This window comes from Dermacentor silvarum, chromosome 5 (assembly GCF_013339745.2).
Source record: "Dermacentor silvarum isolate Dsil-2018 chromosome 5, BIME_Dsil_1.4, whole genome shotgun sequence".
Taxonomy (NCBI): domain Eukaryota; kingdom Metazoa; phylum Arthropoda; class Arachnida; order Ixodida; family Ixodidae; genus Dermacentor; species Dermacentor silvarum.
In genome coordinates this window covers 134,165,320-134,178,905 of record NC_051158.1, presented here as the reverse complement: position 1 = coordinate 134,178,905, position 13,586 = coordinate 134,165,320, and the positions used below count along the sequence as shown (strand labels likewise).

Here is a 13,586-nt window from a genome sequence, read left to right as displayed (position 1 = left end):
AGTGCAGCCATGTTGGTGTGCCATCTCCCTTTGCACCTCCGATCATGAGTTCTGCAGCTCGCCGGAGCAGATGTGCGCGAACTTTGAACTTGCATTGTAATGAGCCGCCGGAAGTGTGTGCTACTGACAGGCGTCAAAACAAAGCCTACGAAACTTCTGTAGCAGCTTTAGTGAAGCAGACATGCCCCTGTGATTTTCCGTGGCATGTTGAAGAGGACGACGAAGTCTCGCCCCATGATTGCTTAAGTGTAAGTGTTGCTGGCTAACACACACTCACAGACCCAAAACCCAGCTTTCAAGCTCAGACACCACACTCAAAGTCAGCTTTTCTCGTGATCAAAATATGATGCGAGAAAGACACCGGCAGAAAAATCTCATCCTACTTTTCAGAGACCGAGAGCAGCAGCGAAAGCTTCTGGAGCGCGGTTGCTATGGCAACGTTGACATTTGGGGTACCCGTCCCAGTGCTCCTTTGTGAAAAACAGCACGTGACTTCCGCCACACTTTCTCCAATACGTCCGTGCTGGCCGGGGCCTCTCCTGGATTGCCTTCCTCCATGTCCTTAGCTGACATGGAGGAAGGAAATGACTGCTCTATGGCACGGCACTTTTTCTTTTTTCTTTCTTTTTTCGGTAACATGGCAACACTTAGCGGCTGTTGATCATCGTCCAAATAGGCATACATAGTGCACGTGATGCGCACAGAGAACTGCGTAGAGTTCGGCTGCCATGGCCTTCAAGATAGCACCTGCATGTGTGCCAGTGCTGCCTCAGAGGCTACGACTGCTGTACGCTTTACTGCCTTGGGCTGAAGCATGCTGGAAACATGCTTTGAATGCATGGTTACAGCACGGCTGAAAGCGACTGACTGAAAGCACGACTTGAAAAAAAGAAACAAAAATAAAACTTATATAAGCCGCACTGGGTGTATAAGACGCACGCACCTATTCTTGGGTAAGCAATTTAAAAGTACAGTATCATTTCACTGCGTGAACTCTGGTCAGGCACAAGTGTATAGGTCAAAATATAGGTATATAGGTATAGGTCCTACATAAACTGCGCTAAGAATGATATGGACACTCCAGGTGCATTTCTGCTGCTGTGGTCGCTGTGATGTTCCATATAAAGTTCAAGAGCGATAACAGAGTCCCCGCGCCGTATGCTGTATGTGCTAGTGAAAGCGTGCGACGGTGAGCCGACTCGCGCACAAGGGAGGAAAGCGGGAAGGCAGCATGGGAGGAGGGTCGCCTGTTTTTTGTACTCTGGTAGCAACTGCCTAGTTTGCACAGCGGCGCGCGCCGTATCTTGAAAGCGATCTGCAGATGCGACGACTTCGGGGTCGGTTGATTCGCGGTCAGCCTGCCGCCACTTGCGTTACTGCTCCATCCTTCTCGCACGGCGCTCGACAACTTGATCATGAGAAGAACCCGGTAACTCCATAGCGCACACACAACCTGTAGCAACTGCCAGAGGAGGTCAACCCAGCGCGCTTTGCGTGGCGATAACATCCAATCTTATTTTGACGGCAGTTCTTCCGGGGAAAAAAAAAAGTACATAAGTGGGCACCAGTGTATAAAACGCACCGACTGAAAATTCAGAAAACAATTTGATTTATACACTGGAAAAAACAGTACCTATAAGATTGCCATTCAGCACAATATGTCCCATTGTCAAACTGGAAACCCCATTGTTATTTAGGCCAACTTCACTACAGACATTTCATCAATAAAAAATATTTTCCAGACCTTCGTATACGCACTAAGTTGTTATCAGTGCTGGCATACTAATTTGGTGTTCCCTGTAAGAAGAATAGAGCATGCTATGCATCTCGATTCATAGGTACCTAAGTTACTGATAGCTATCAAGATTCTTGTTAAGTAATGTGATTTGCCTGCTGAGCACGGTGTTCTCTGCAGAAAATTTGGAAGCATAAAAGTTTTGAAATCTACTATTGGTAGAGGCCCTGCGTACAATTCTTTGTTTTTACTCTGGGGATATTTGGAAAGAGCTGCACAGGAAGATTTTGAAACACAATTGAAGAAGGAAAACATTGCACATGATGAGGCCCATCGGATTGCAAACAAAATGAAGGCTGCAATGAGTAAAGCAGCTAGCAAAGCGCTAGTATATTTGGAGAAATCTGACACTTGGAAGTTCTTCAAGAGTGTGAGGTGCTTGGATCCTCTGCAAGTCGAGTCTCTCAGAGAAGAGGCCAGAGTTTGCTGGTGTGACTGGACTTGGGGAAAGAGTCACTAGCGCTAGCTGCTGAATGGCAAGTGTACTTCAACTCTGCCCAAGAGCTCAAGTCCAGTGACAGGGAGTGCCGTTTCTTTCTAAAGAAAATCCAGGTGTAGATTTTGATGTTCTGGCTTTCTGGGCAGGGATGGAACAGCTCACTCTAACGCTTTCTTCCATTGCCCTTAAATACCTGTCAATGCCGATCAACTCTGTTGACGCAGAAAGATCATTCAGTCGCTATGGTGACATTGTGTCCCACAAGCGCCATTCTCTCAGTGAAGAGAGTACAAAGCATCACCTGATGCTCAGCCACAACAGCTTCCTTCAGTTTTAAATATGCAAGCATGTTTGGAGTCTGAAAGTTCTTAATAAATAAACTGTTACATGTACATTATGTCTGTTGAATGTTGCCGCGGAATTTTGCAGATTCCTCTATCTTGATTTGCAGAATTTTAAATTTTCCACCACATAAAGTTAGGGGCTCAACTATTGGGTATTTGCACATCCCTATCGATTATCCTTCTCTTTGCACTTCCAGTTCAATTGGTGCACTGGCTCAGTGATGCATAATTTCCCAAAATGTACAGTCGCTGACTGTATGTTGCTGGTGCATCCTCAAAACTGAAAGTAATGAAACCTAGTCAATCCTGTCATAGCCAACTCCACCCTAACCACGATACGAGCCAAGCCAACCCAAGCCGCTAATGTAAAGGACTGCATTTGCGGTTTGTCGTGTGTCACACAAGTTTTTCACTTCCAGATTTGTTCGACATGGTCTTGCGCAACTTCTTTGACTGCCATTACAAATGGTTGTCAATCATAATTATCAAATAGCTTTAGATGGCGCAAGCTCCACCTTCGATGTCTCTGTTGAAGAGGGCAGCCATTAAACGAGGGAACTGCTTAACACTTTTGCGAAGGAACTCACAATCATATGGCTATTAAAGCACGGTCGGCCTCTGTTAAAGTTACAGGGGATACAGATTTGGTGCATTTGGAGAGAATACTTTCATCTGTCTTTTGCAGCAGCCACGGCAGTGGTTAAAATATGGACTAACTAGGTTGCATGCACGCATGTGTGTGTGTGCAGCAACACATAGGCCATCTTTTCTGGCCGCTTGCGGAATGACGACTTATTTTTTGACGAATTCAATATCTTGGAATCCGTTTATTCAGACACTTAGGTACTCCCCGCTGAATCCGAATTATCAGTCAGTGACTGTATTGCATTCTGTACCATACATGTTATTAAGCGAGATATTCAGTGGGGCTCTGTTTTGTTTGAACTCCGTTTTATTGAATAAGTTTCTGCTTCACTTGGAGTTCAAACTAACGAGGTTCCACCGTATTTTGAATGCAGAACCCTCCCTTGCCGAGGAGCCGAGCGAAGACCTGCTGATCAACCAGCGACCTCCGTGGGACTCCTCCATGAGCGACCTGTCGAACCTGGATGCATCGGACGACGCCGACTCCCTCCGTTCGGAAAGCCCTGTCAGGAAGCCCTCTTCTGCCGCCGCAGCAACTGCCAATCGCAACTTCGACCTCAATGCCAACAGCAACCTCCGCCCCGTCCGCACAACCTCAGAAGACTCGAATGCCAACAGCAGCTGTCACACGAACTTGGTACCCGCAGCTAATCATCACCAGGCTTAAAGACAGTGCGTGTGAAAAGTGTTGTTTTCAAGAAGGCCGCCTAGCATCTCGCAAAAATCTCCCTCCTCTATCAGCAAAACCAGTAATTACCACTTTGAGGCGTGTCTCGGAGATGAGTAGCTGAGAACAAAGCTGAAGAAAGTCTTTTCACTATCTCGAGACAATGAATAGAGGTTTGAAAGTAGGCACGTGCATTGCCTCAGTCCGTCTGGGGCTGAACTGGTGATGCAATTGCTAAGCTTGCAGTGACTGTTGCGACCATCTTCGGTAGGTCTCCGTAATCTCGTCACCTTGAAGACCAGTCATCGAGTCAACAATCCAATGTCTATAGATGCACCGAAGTCATCTTCTGCTCCCTGTATTTGCAGACTGTGCAAGTGCAAGGCAAGCTGGAGGTGTGGTGTTGACAGAAAGTCTTGTACAGTTTGTTTACGGGCACTCAACACTCTGCTGGTGTTGCTCTGCACGATCTGCTAAAAGATGCCGTTACGAAGCTTTGCGGTTGACGAATGTTTCCATCTGTGATTCAAATGATGCGGAATTGAGGGGCTGAAAATGTGTCGCTCTGTCGCCTCCTTCCATGCCTGCAGTCATCTCTCGTTCCAACGTCTCTGCGACACGTGTACGGGCTCTCGAAAATGGTTCTGTGACGAGATACGCCGGCTGCTCCCGTCCAAGGTGCAGCAGGTGGCCGCTTTTCAACCGACGTGTCCCCGAACAATGCCTGCGCCCTCAGGTCTACCAGTCATGTACAGACATTTATTGTATAATCCCGTTTACGTGTCCTTCCTTTCATGTTGCGTCGTGGTGTATGACACTGTCTCTTTGGAGAACTTGGCACCGTTTATGACATTGACTACCATTGCTCTGAATTTTTCTTTGTTCTCCGAGTGTCTCGTGACTGTGCCGCTCTAGCTGGACGTGATGGGATTGACAGAGCTACGAAGCAAGTGCGGGCTTCACATTACACAGAAAAAGTGAGGCGATTTGCTGGAGCGTGTTGATTGGTGCCATCTCAGTACAAGTTTAAAGGCCACAAACCAATGGCTGCACAGTGTAATTACTTGCACTCAGGTATCTGCAGAGATACCGGATGACTCGCACAGCGTAATCTGGGGGTCACTTGCACAAACCTTTATTAACCATGGGTTAACCATCTACACGCAGAGAAGAGAGCTTCGTGTATGTGATGGTAAGTTGCCATGCAGCGAGTTGCCGAGCGATGAGTGACACTTGCATAATACTGTTCGATGTTTGTCTTTTTGGCAACTTGCGGTCAGTTTGGTGGGACTTTTTAACTGTACATTTGCCTCGTAATATCTTTCATGAAGTTATGGCGTCGATTCTGTCCTTCCTTGTCTCTTGTGGACTCTTGGCCACTTTAGCCCTTCACTAGATTTGAGTGCGCACTATACTCTTGCAAGGGGTTTCTGGGCTTCAGTCTTCTTTAAGAGAAACAAACCAGCAGTTTGGTAAGTCTTTACCACTGATGTGAGGGTAAGGGCAAAAGGTGATTGCGCAACCTCCTGCATTAAAGGTCGATCCTGTGTAGTCCTTGTTGCGCAGATCACTACGTCCTTTCCTTAGAAGTCAGCCTTGCAAATGTCAAACTGTTAGAGCCACTTTGCTGAAACATTAATGCACTTCATTGTTACCATGAATGCATTATGAGATTGAAAAGCAACCAGTAATTATGTTTTCCTTGTTGGACATCTCAATTTCATGCAGTGTTTCCCAGGCCATCAGTGAATTCGCATTTCATGGACCCCTTGCATTGCAGACTTATGTGCTACCTTCGCAGCCCATTGCAAAAGTGTAAAGGCCACTGTTTGCATCACTGGAGTAGTGGGTCAGTACCCAAGTCTAATGTTAAGGTCATCAGCCATTATTCGTCGTGAAATAGGAGCTCCAGGACATGATAACTGGTGCATTCCAGCGATGTGATCAGGGGCCCTTGTGCTGTTGTGACCAGCTGTACATTGCTTTCCGGCAGAGATGTGGTCACCCCTTGTGCTTCGAAAAGCATTTGATCATTTCGTAGCAGAGCAGTCAAGTGTTCTAGTACAATGCTGCATTGTCCTTCTGCTCGCACGAGCCTTAAATGTGTTGGTTTCAAGCCTCTACCTTCCTCCATTTGTGCAGCCATTGTCAAACAAAGTTGGGTCTGTTGTGTCTTTCATGATTGTGCAACACAAGCTGTTTGCACAAACTTGAAGGTGAAGAGTGGCTTCAAGGGCAGGGGTGAGCAATGCAGTTTGAAGGCGAGCGAAGAGGCCGCTTATTCGCATTGGCCTATCCCGGCTATCGCATGGGGCTACTGGCCAAAATGTGCAACAGTCCATCACTGCAGCAATAGCTGGGAGTACAAGATGGGGACGAGGAGCACTCTTGATTCTTTGCTCCAGAAGGAGTTGGCAACATTCCCTTCATTTAGAGGACGTGTCAGAAGTCTGAGGTTTGCGGTCTGTTGTGAAACTGAGCTGCCCTGACATGCGAGAAGGAATTTCTGGAAAGGCATGTTGAGCCGTGTCATCTCGGGGCTAATAGAAGCAATGCGGATTTAATTAGTGTGAGTCTCTGCTCGAATAACGTGAAAAAATAAAAAAACACCCCTGTTGTACTCCCATAGCTGCAATATGTCCTCTTTATAAAATACGCATTGTCTGTGTGAACATTATAGTGCAATCCACTCCGTTCATTTTCATATATCAGCCTTATTCCCATTTATTCATTTTCACGATTTGAGTCGGTGGAGTAGGTACGTCTGATGGCTTGGCGGGATAGGCCCTACCAAGCCAGGAGAGGCAAACAGATTCCTCCTACAACTTGCTCGACTTTCTGTGCTTTTAAATTATTCATTTTCATTTATTTTTTCCCATACTTTTCCGACCTCAACAACTTCATAGTGCTTGGGTGTTTCAGATCATGTTTGCTCATTACGTGGCCATGCCCACCCTTCCAGGTAATAATGCCTGCTGTTTGTTCATTTATCAGTGATCACCACGTTGATTGCGAGTCCTGCCACTCTTCACTTGAGGCAGGTTGAGGGTTTGCACGCCCACAGTCACCGCCAGGGCCCGAGATAAAGCTTGGGCCAGTGCTTGATTCCTCAGTCTACGCAGCACTTGCACCGTTGTAGACTTGCGCGGGACAAGAAATGTAGGTATATTACTTTGCGCATAGTGCGCCACTATTGAAATTGTACATACTGTTGTGTATGTTGTTTTCTCTTTTTCGTTTTGTATAATATTTTGCAATCTATTTTTCTTCACATGTATATGTATATGTCAGAAGAGTATGTTGTGGTTTATTGTGAAATTTTTATTTTCCAACGTATGTTTGTGTCGCTCCCACTGTCCATGTTTCGGGCAGCGCTTGCATGTTCGAACTCGTTAGCAAAACATGGGACACAACACGCTTCATCTATGTTGAAAACCTTTAATAATGTTTGAGGAAATGTTCAATGGGCTGTGGGCTTCGAACAGCCTAGAGGGTGTTGAAGTGGAGCATTAAAAAAAGACCTTGAGGTCATATGCAGCCGCCAACATGTGGGTTCTCAACAACTTGGTGCACTGGCAGCTACAGGTCACGTCAGCCAACCAGAAGGGGCTTGTACATAGTCCGCCTCCATTCGCCCCGTTTACAATTCTCACCAAACGGAAGGAGAGGTGGTGCACAGTCGGCAAGCTTTCCTTCCTTCTCGGAACACATAGCGAGCTGTCGTAACCGATTGGCTGACGCAAGCCCTAGCCATCACTCTGCTGCACACAGTCGACAAGACGTGCAGTTTGGTTTCGGGGCACCAGACGGGCTCCTGCAGAAATTCCATGTCCCTTGTAAAGGTGTAGTAAAGAGCACAAGTGCATGCACTCGGCCATTCAAGTGGTTGCCCGAGTTACGTGTAAACGGCTCTTTCTTTTCTGTTGTTCTGGAGGGTGAGATGGGTGTGGGCGTGTGGCCGTACCGGTGTTGCCTCAGTGTAGTAAGGACAAGAAGCTGTGCAAGGGTACAGTATTGCTCAAAAGATCCTAGGCCACATGTATGCTAGTGTGTTGCGTTGGAGCTGTACGGCAGAGTCTCCGATGAGATTTGGCCACTCCAATGCTGTGCGGAACAGGAAAAAGTGTCCTCGTTGCTATTCAGACGTGCGGCTTTTTTTGGATGACAAAGAATGCAGTACAAGCCATGCTATGTGGCATCAGATCTGCTCTTATTACATGGCTTGGGGTCTCTTGGCTTACTCTGTACCTGTGTGCTGGAAGGCTACGAATAATCCATCCACAGGACAGGTGTGGCATTTGCAACATAAACAGAAAGGAGTTTGGGAACCCGTAGTGTAGTAAATCTGGAATGGCAGATGGAAGATACGTTGACCTGTCTCATGCCTTGCACAGCCTTGATTGTTTCGATTTATTCAGACAGTGCAGTTTGTTTCGTGGAATCTCGCAGTGGCGGAAGGACTTTGCTTCGCTATGTGCAGTTTCTTGTTTTTGCTGTTATGCAGCATGTGCAAGTCGAGCTAGTGCGATTTATTCAGTATCTGAAGCAGTGCTGTAACTATGAGTTTTTAGTGGTCCTTGAAAACAATGGAGCATCAAAATGCCCTTTTGAATGCTTTAAAACACCCTTAAATCTCGTAAAGCGCTTAAAAATTAATAATTTTGCTTTCTGATATGCTTGGAGGATATTGCTGGACTATCTGGCCACACTGTAGGCCAAAGTCAACCAATTTGGGCCTTTTAGCAGCTATGTAGCAGATAGTGGTATTATTTTTCTTGTGCTTTTTTTTATTGATATGCAAAGCAAGAAAAAAAAAGATGCTTGTATTTGAAATCAGTATTAGTACTTTGCTCTCAATCTGTAAAACTTTCTATCATCTTCGTATGTTTTTGTGATAGGCCTGTTCTGATTTTTTGCCAAGAATGGCTTCTGTGATTCTCCATGTTTTGTTGAAACAAGTTGAGTGCATGTGTATTTCTTTTTTATTTTACTTTTACGAGAACTGGGACAGTCGTATGTACCCGTGTTTTATTTACGGGTGCAATTTGTTGAGATTTCTTATGTGGCCAATGTGGTCCATGCTCAGTATCGCTGACTTGGAATTCCGACTCTGTACTCATTGTGGCTTCTAGATGCGCACGGTGTTTTGCCAACACCTGCAGTTTGTGTCTAAATCAGTTTTGATCGTCTGTTTTCTGACCAGCTGGCCTCAGAATTGTATATGTATTTTTATTTGCGCGGGTCTGGTGGATGCCTGTGCTGCATCAGCATACGTAATTATCTTATTGAGCACGGTGTGTGCAACTCTCATTTGGTCTGCAGTGGGTCTGGCTTTGAACTGATTGCACCAGTGTTTGATGGCGGTGACTTATGTAAGCTTTGTTGCAAGAGCAAACCACTCAAAATTTATATCTTTTTATTTGTCACCACATTTCGGAACCACTGCCCTACACGATTGCAAGTGCTCCTAGGTTTTTCAAAATGTATCGCATTTCTTGGCAGACGATTTCATGTGCTGAAGGTATGGGCGTTATTGCTTCGTAAGTCGTATACCATTGCTATGAACGTTTTTGTTGGTAGTTTGGCTTACATAAAAAAAGGGGCTGTGCTTCTGAGGCTTAAGTGATGCACTTTTACGCAAAGTGCAAGAAAAGTTAAACTGGTAGCAAAGCTGCTCGATTCATGTTGTGATGCTTCTTCTGTATAGGAAAGTGTGGTGCCGTATTTCTTTGAAAACAAGCGTACACAATTGTCGCTGTTTGAAAAACTGCATAAGCAAAAAAGCAGGTTTAAAATGAAAGGAATAGTGCTTTGAGAATATGCTTAGAATGCGTTTTCCACATCTACACATGACATTGCAGTGCCTCGTACCGTGGTGATTTTGGCATCGCGCTTCTGTTTCAGGCCCGTTTATGATTCAAACGTTAGTGTAACTGGGAAGGTAAAGCACTATCTCCCTTGTGATTCAGCATCTAAGGTTGCTCGTAGAAGGTGGGAGGGGGGTGTAAGCGTTTGCCCATACGAAGAGCCTTTCGTGCTTAACTTTATGTACAATGGAAAGGTGTGGAAGTCGTCTTGTAAATCTTCTTGTTTTTAGTTGCTTCTGTTTGGGCTTTCGTGTATCTACCGCCTGCCCATAGTCACAATTAGCCCGCGCGTGAGTCATGCAACGTGCACATTCGTGTTGTACATAGTGTGCGTGGCTCGGGAGAGGTGCCGTTCTGCCACGGGAAGGAGTTATGGTTGTGCTTATATTTATTCGTCCCGTAACATGCGTACAGCATATAGACAGGCTCGTCCTAGAGGAGCCTCGAGATGAAGAGTGCCAGTCATAGAATAATACGGTGTATTTTTCTTCCCCTTCCCCATTCTTCCATTCACCGCAGTAGTTTTATCGAGAGTATTTCAGTGACACCGCGTTTCTGTCCTGTTACTGGTATGTGTGCCGCGAGCGTGTCGAAATGTTCAAGTTTGTGTAGCGGTTCGACAACTCTGTAGCCCACCTTGTGCATCATGTACATAAATAAAAGAGGACGTAGCTATGTGCCTGTGACTTTGTGCTTTCTTACGTGCTTAGCACGTCTGTGTTGCAAGGTTTTTGGACTTCTGGCTTATCTGCGTGTAACATCAGTACCCGAGCTGGGACAGTGTGAGCCTTCTAAACCACAATTTCCATTTTGCCACATAACTGCCATGATAACTTGAGCTGTATAGTCTTATAGTCAATGACACTTCAACAACACCAAACAAAGCCACTCTTGGAAACATTGAGAGGAAGCTTGATTAGCTTGAAACGGTGCTAAATTGAGGTGCGTGGCGATGCCATTTTGAAGTTTCTCCACCAGGTTGCCGTGCATTTTAACGTGAGCCCACAAGAAAGCTGTGCTCACCAGGAAGGTTCATAGTTTCCAACTTGCCACGACGGCTTCATCCTAACGCATACAATTGATATACTCCGCAAAGCCCTAGATGCAAGCAGATTAGTCCTCCGACTGTTAGTTGAATGCACGATTACACAATTTTTTAGTGCACCTGATTTGCATGGTCTATACCTTGTTATCGCCCCTCTGTTGTCTCGCCACGTACTGTTCCTTTTAATCTCCTTTGCATTTAGATGTCTCAAATGAAGAGTGCATCTTATGTGCCATTTCTGCTATCTCAGTAGAGACATTCAACCACCACTTTTCTAGGCAAGTGCGAAAACATTCCTGTTCACTAAATACTGTAGCGCAAACACGGAAAGGTGCACTGTGTCGGAAGAACACCAGAAAGCTGCTCTGAAGCATCGCTCCGTTCCTGTCCTACCTCACTGAATGATGGGGCAGGTTTGCTTTGCTGTGTGACAAGTGCATGCATCACGATGCTGCTGTGCTCAACTTTAGGCGCAGTTTCGAAGAGAGCGTGGAGTCCGTGACATACCGAGTGGAATGTGCCCTGTCGGTTATGGAGCTGTCAAAGCATGGCCAAGTACTTCCATTGTTCACAATCAGAGAGAATAATGTGCTGATTCAACGCACATGTGCAACAAAGCTCAAGCGGTGTGTATGAGATCCCACACAAGTACAAGTGTGTTCACTTTCATCCTATGCAGCATGCAACCTCATGCAATGTTTGTCCACCACAAGAGTCATCTCGTGCAGTTTCTATGTTCATGCACTACACCACTCTCACACTATGCCAAAATGAAAATGAAAAATTCGATGGAGTACGTGCAGTGCGAGACATGTACGCAGTGATGTCACGAGGAGAAAGGCAATGGATGTCGCTTGTCAAAGGAAGAATGCCATGACACTATGACACATACCCAGTAGCGTACCCAGGATCTCTGCCAGGGGGGGGTTGACAGTTTGCCAATACCATCTAAAGCGCACTAATTTAAATTTTTTTCACGGGAAATTGTCAAAAAATTCGTTTTGTTTTAGTGTGCAGACGATTGCGCGTCTTACATCTTAGTTGCAGTACTCAAATGCGCAAGGAAAGAAAAAGGGTTAAAGAAAAGAGGGGGGTTAAGTTGGCCTCAGGGGGGGGGGGGGTTACAACCCCCGAATCCCCCCCCATCGGTGCGCCACTGCACATACCATAATATCCTCGAGATATAGCCCACCTAAAATCTAGCGCCAATTGAGTGAAAAGAGGGAGCGGGCTAACTTTTCGTGTACAATCAAGAGGAGCTCTAGAAAAAAAAAAAAACATAGCCAGAGGTTGTGAAGGCTTGTTTATATGCTTTTGTTCAGTCTTCCTCAAAAACTTGAAGAGAGGAGTCACCCTCATTGCACAACAAAATGTCAATGACCTTATCGCACCAGGGTCAGACATCGCGTCACGCCAGGTCACGCCTCGTCACGCTAGGGTCAGAGACGTGGTCAGCAGGGAAGTGGAAGAGGCAACCGCCTATGCCAGTCGCTCATAGAGCTCGCCGTCTTCAAACCCATCAGGAGCGCGGTAAATAGAGCGTTTGAACGATCGGGCCACAACTTCCTCGGAAGTTGTAATCCCACTGCCCAGGGGGAGTGGGATTAGGAGAAGTGCGCTATCTTTCGGTGTTGTGGAAAAAATAGCAAAGCATGCTAAAAACGGGTTGGTTTTCTTTCTAGAGTGGGGCATCTCTTGAGATATTGCGGTACATATCTAAATACATACCCATTCTGCAAGTCTGGCCAGGAATGGGCACACACCCAGTGGCACATATCAAATGGCTAAATCAAAGAAAATCAAGTGAAAGAATCTGTTGGAATACAATGTGCTTTTCCATTGAGAGGTCAGTGTGCTTTAGGAATACCTATGATCCGATATTTGTTCAGGTTTTGCGTAGGAATTTTTTTTTATTGTTACACAGAACAGAGGTGCATTTGCACTACTTTGTCGGTCAACACACAAAGTTTATATAAGCTGTTTGCTGGTGCTATCATTTGGCGGAGCATGTGAACTTTGTGTTCATATGTTGCAAACAGCAGCAGCACTCGAGAGGGTTTTAAATATTTATATTTAAATAATACAGTGAATGCCAGATAAACGAAACAAACTTGGGTTAAACAGAACTTTAACCAAAACTCTACCTCATCAGCAATCTACCTCATCAGCAAATGGAACAGGAAAAGTTCAACAAACTTGCCAAATGAGGGTGCTACAAATGGTGAAGAAAATCCAGTCCATCAGGGAGCAGTGTTTTTTGAAGACTTTACCTGGCAAGTAATGATTCCAGAGGAGGAACAAAGCAACGGTTGGTAGGCCCTTGCCAGTCTGGTTGCCACTACTGCTTAGTTCAGAGCGCCAAGAATAAGAGGCCCTAGATGATGCCCCCATTACCTGCTTTGAGGAGACAGTTGAAGATATTGGTGAAGTTCGTGCCGAAGGCCTAAAAATTACTGATCCAGTGTGCGTTACTCTTCTGGACCAGGCGGCAAGAGATGCAGTTGAAGGTCTGCAGTGCTATTTCAAGCGCAAGAACTGCGGAGAATTATTGGGAATTCTGTCAAGCGTGAACACAACCAACACAACCTCGGACGCTCTTAGAATAAAACGATTGTTAGTGGTTTTTGTGTCCTAGCTTTGCTTAACTGAAACTTCGGATAAACTAAACAATTTTCCTGTCCTTTCGAGCTCCATTTAAGTGGAGTCTACTGTATATTTAAATGATATATCGATCAATGGCATATGTGGGCAACTGGGCAAGGTCAAGGGAAATCATGCGAAGTG

General features: G+C 45.6%; 1 protein-coding gene across 3 annotated transcripts in view; it reads left to right on the top strand.

Annotated features, from left to right (window-relative positions):
• Window positions 1–10,434, top strand: part of LOC119453767 (serine/threonine-protein kinase LMTK1) — a 90,323-nt gene extending 79,889 nt beyond the window's left edge. For all 3 annotated transcript variants that reach the window (XM_049668494.1, XM_037715820.2, XM_037715819.2), the window contains one exon: window positions 3,598–10,434. In XM_049668494.1, the coding sequence (XP_049524451.1) occupies window positions 3,598–3,890 (293 nt within the window). In that variant the 3' untranslated portion in view covers window positions 3,891–10,434. The remainder of the gene's footprint in view (window positions 1–3,597) is intronic.
• The last annotated feature ends 3,152 nt before the right edge of the window (window positions 10,435–13,586 follow it).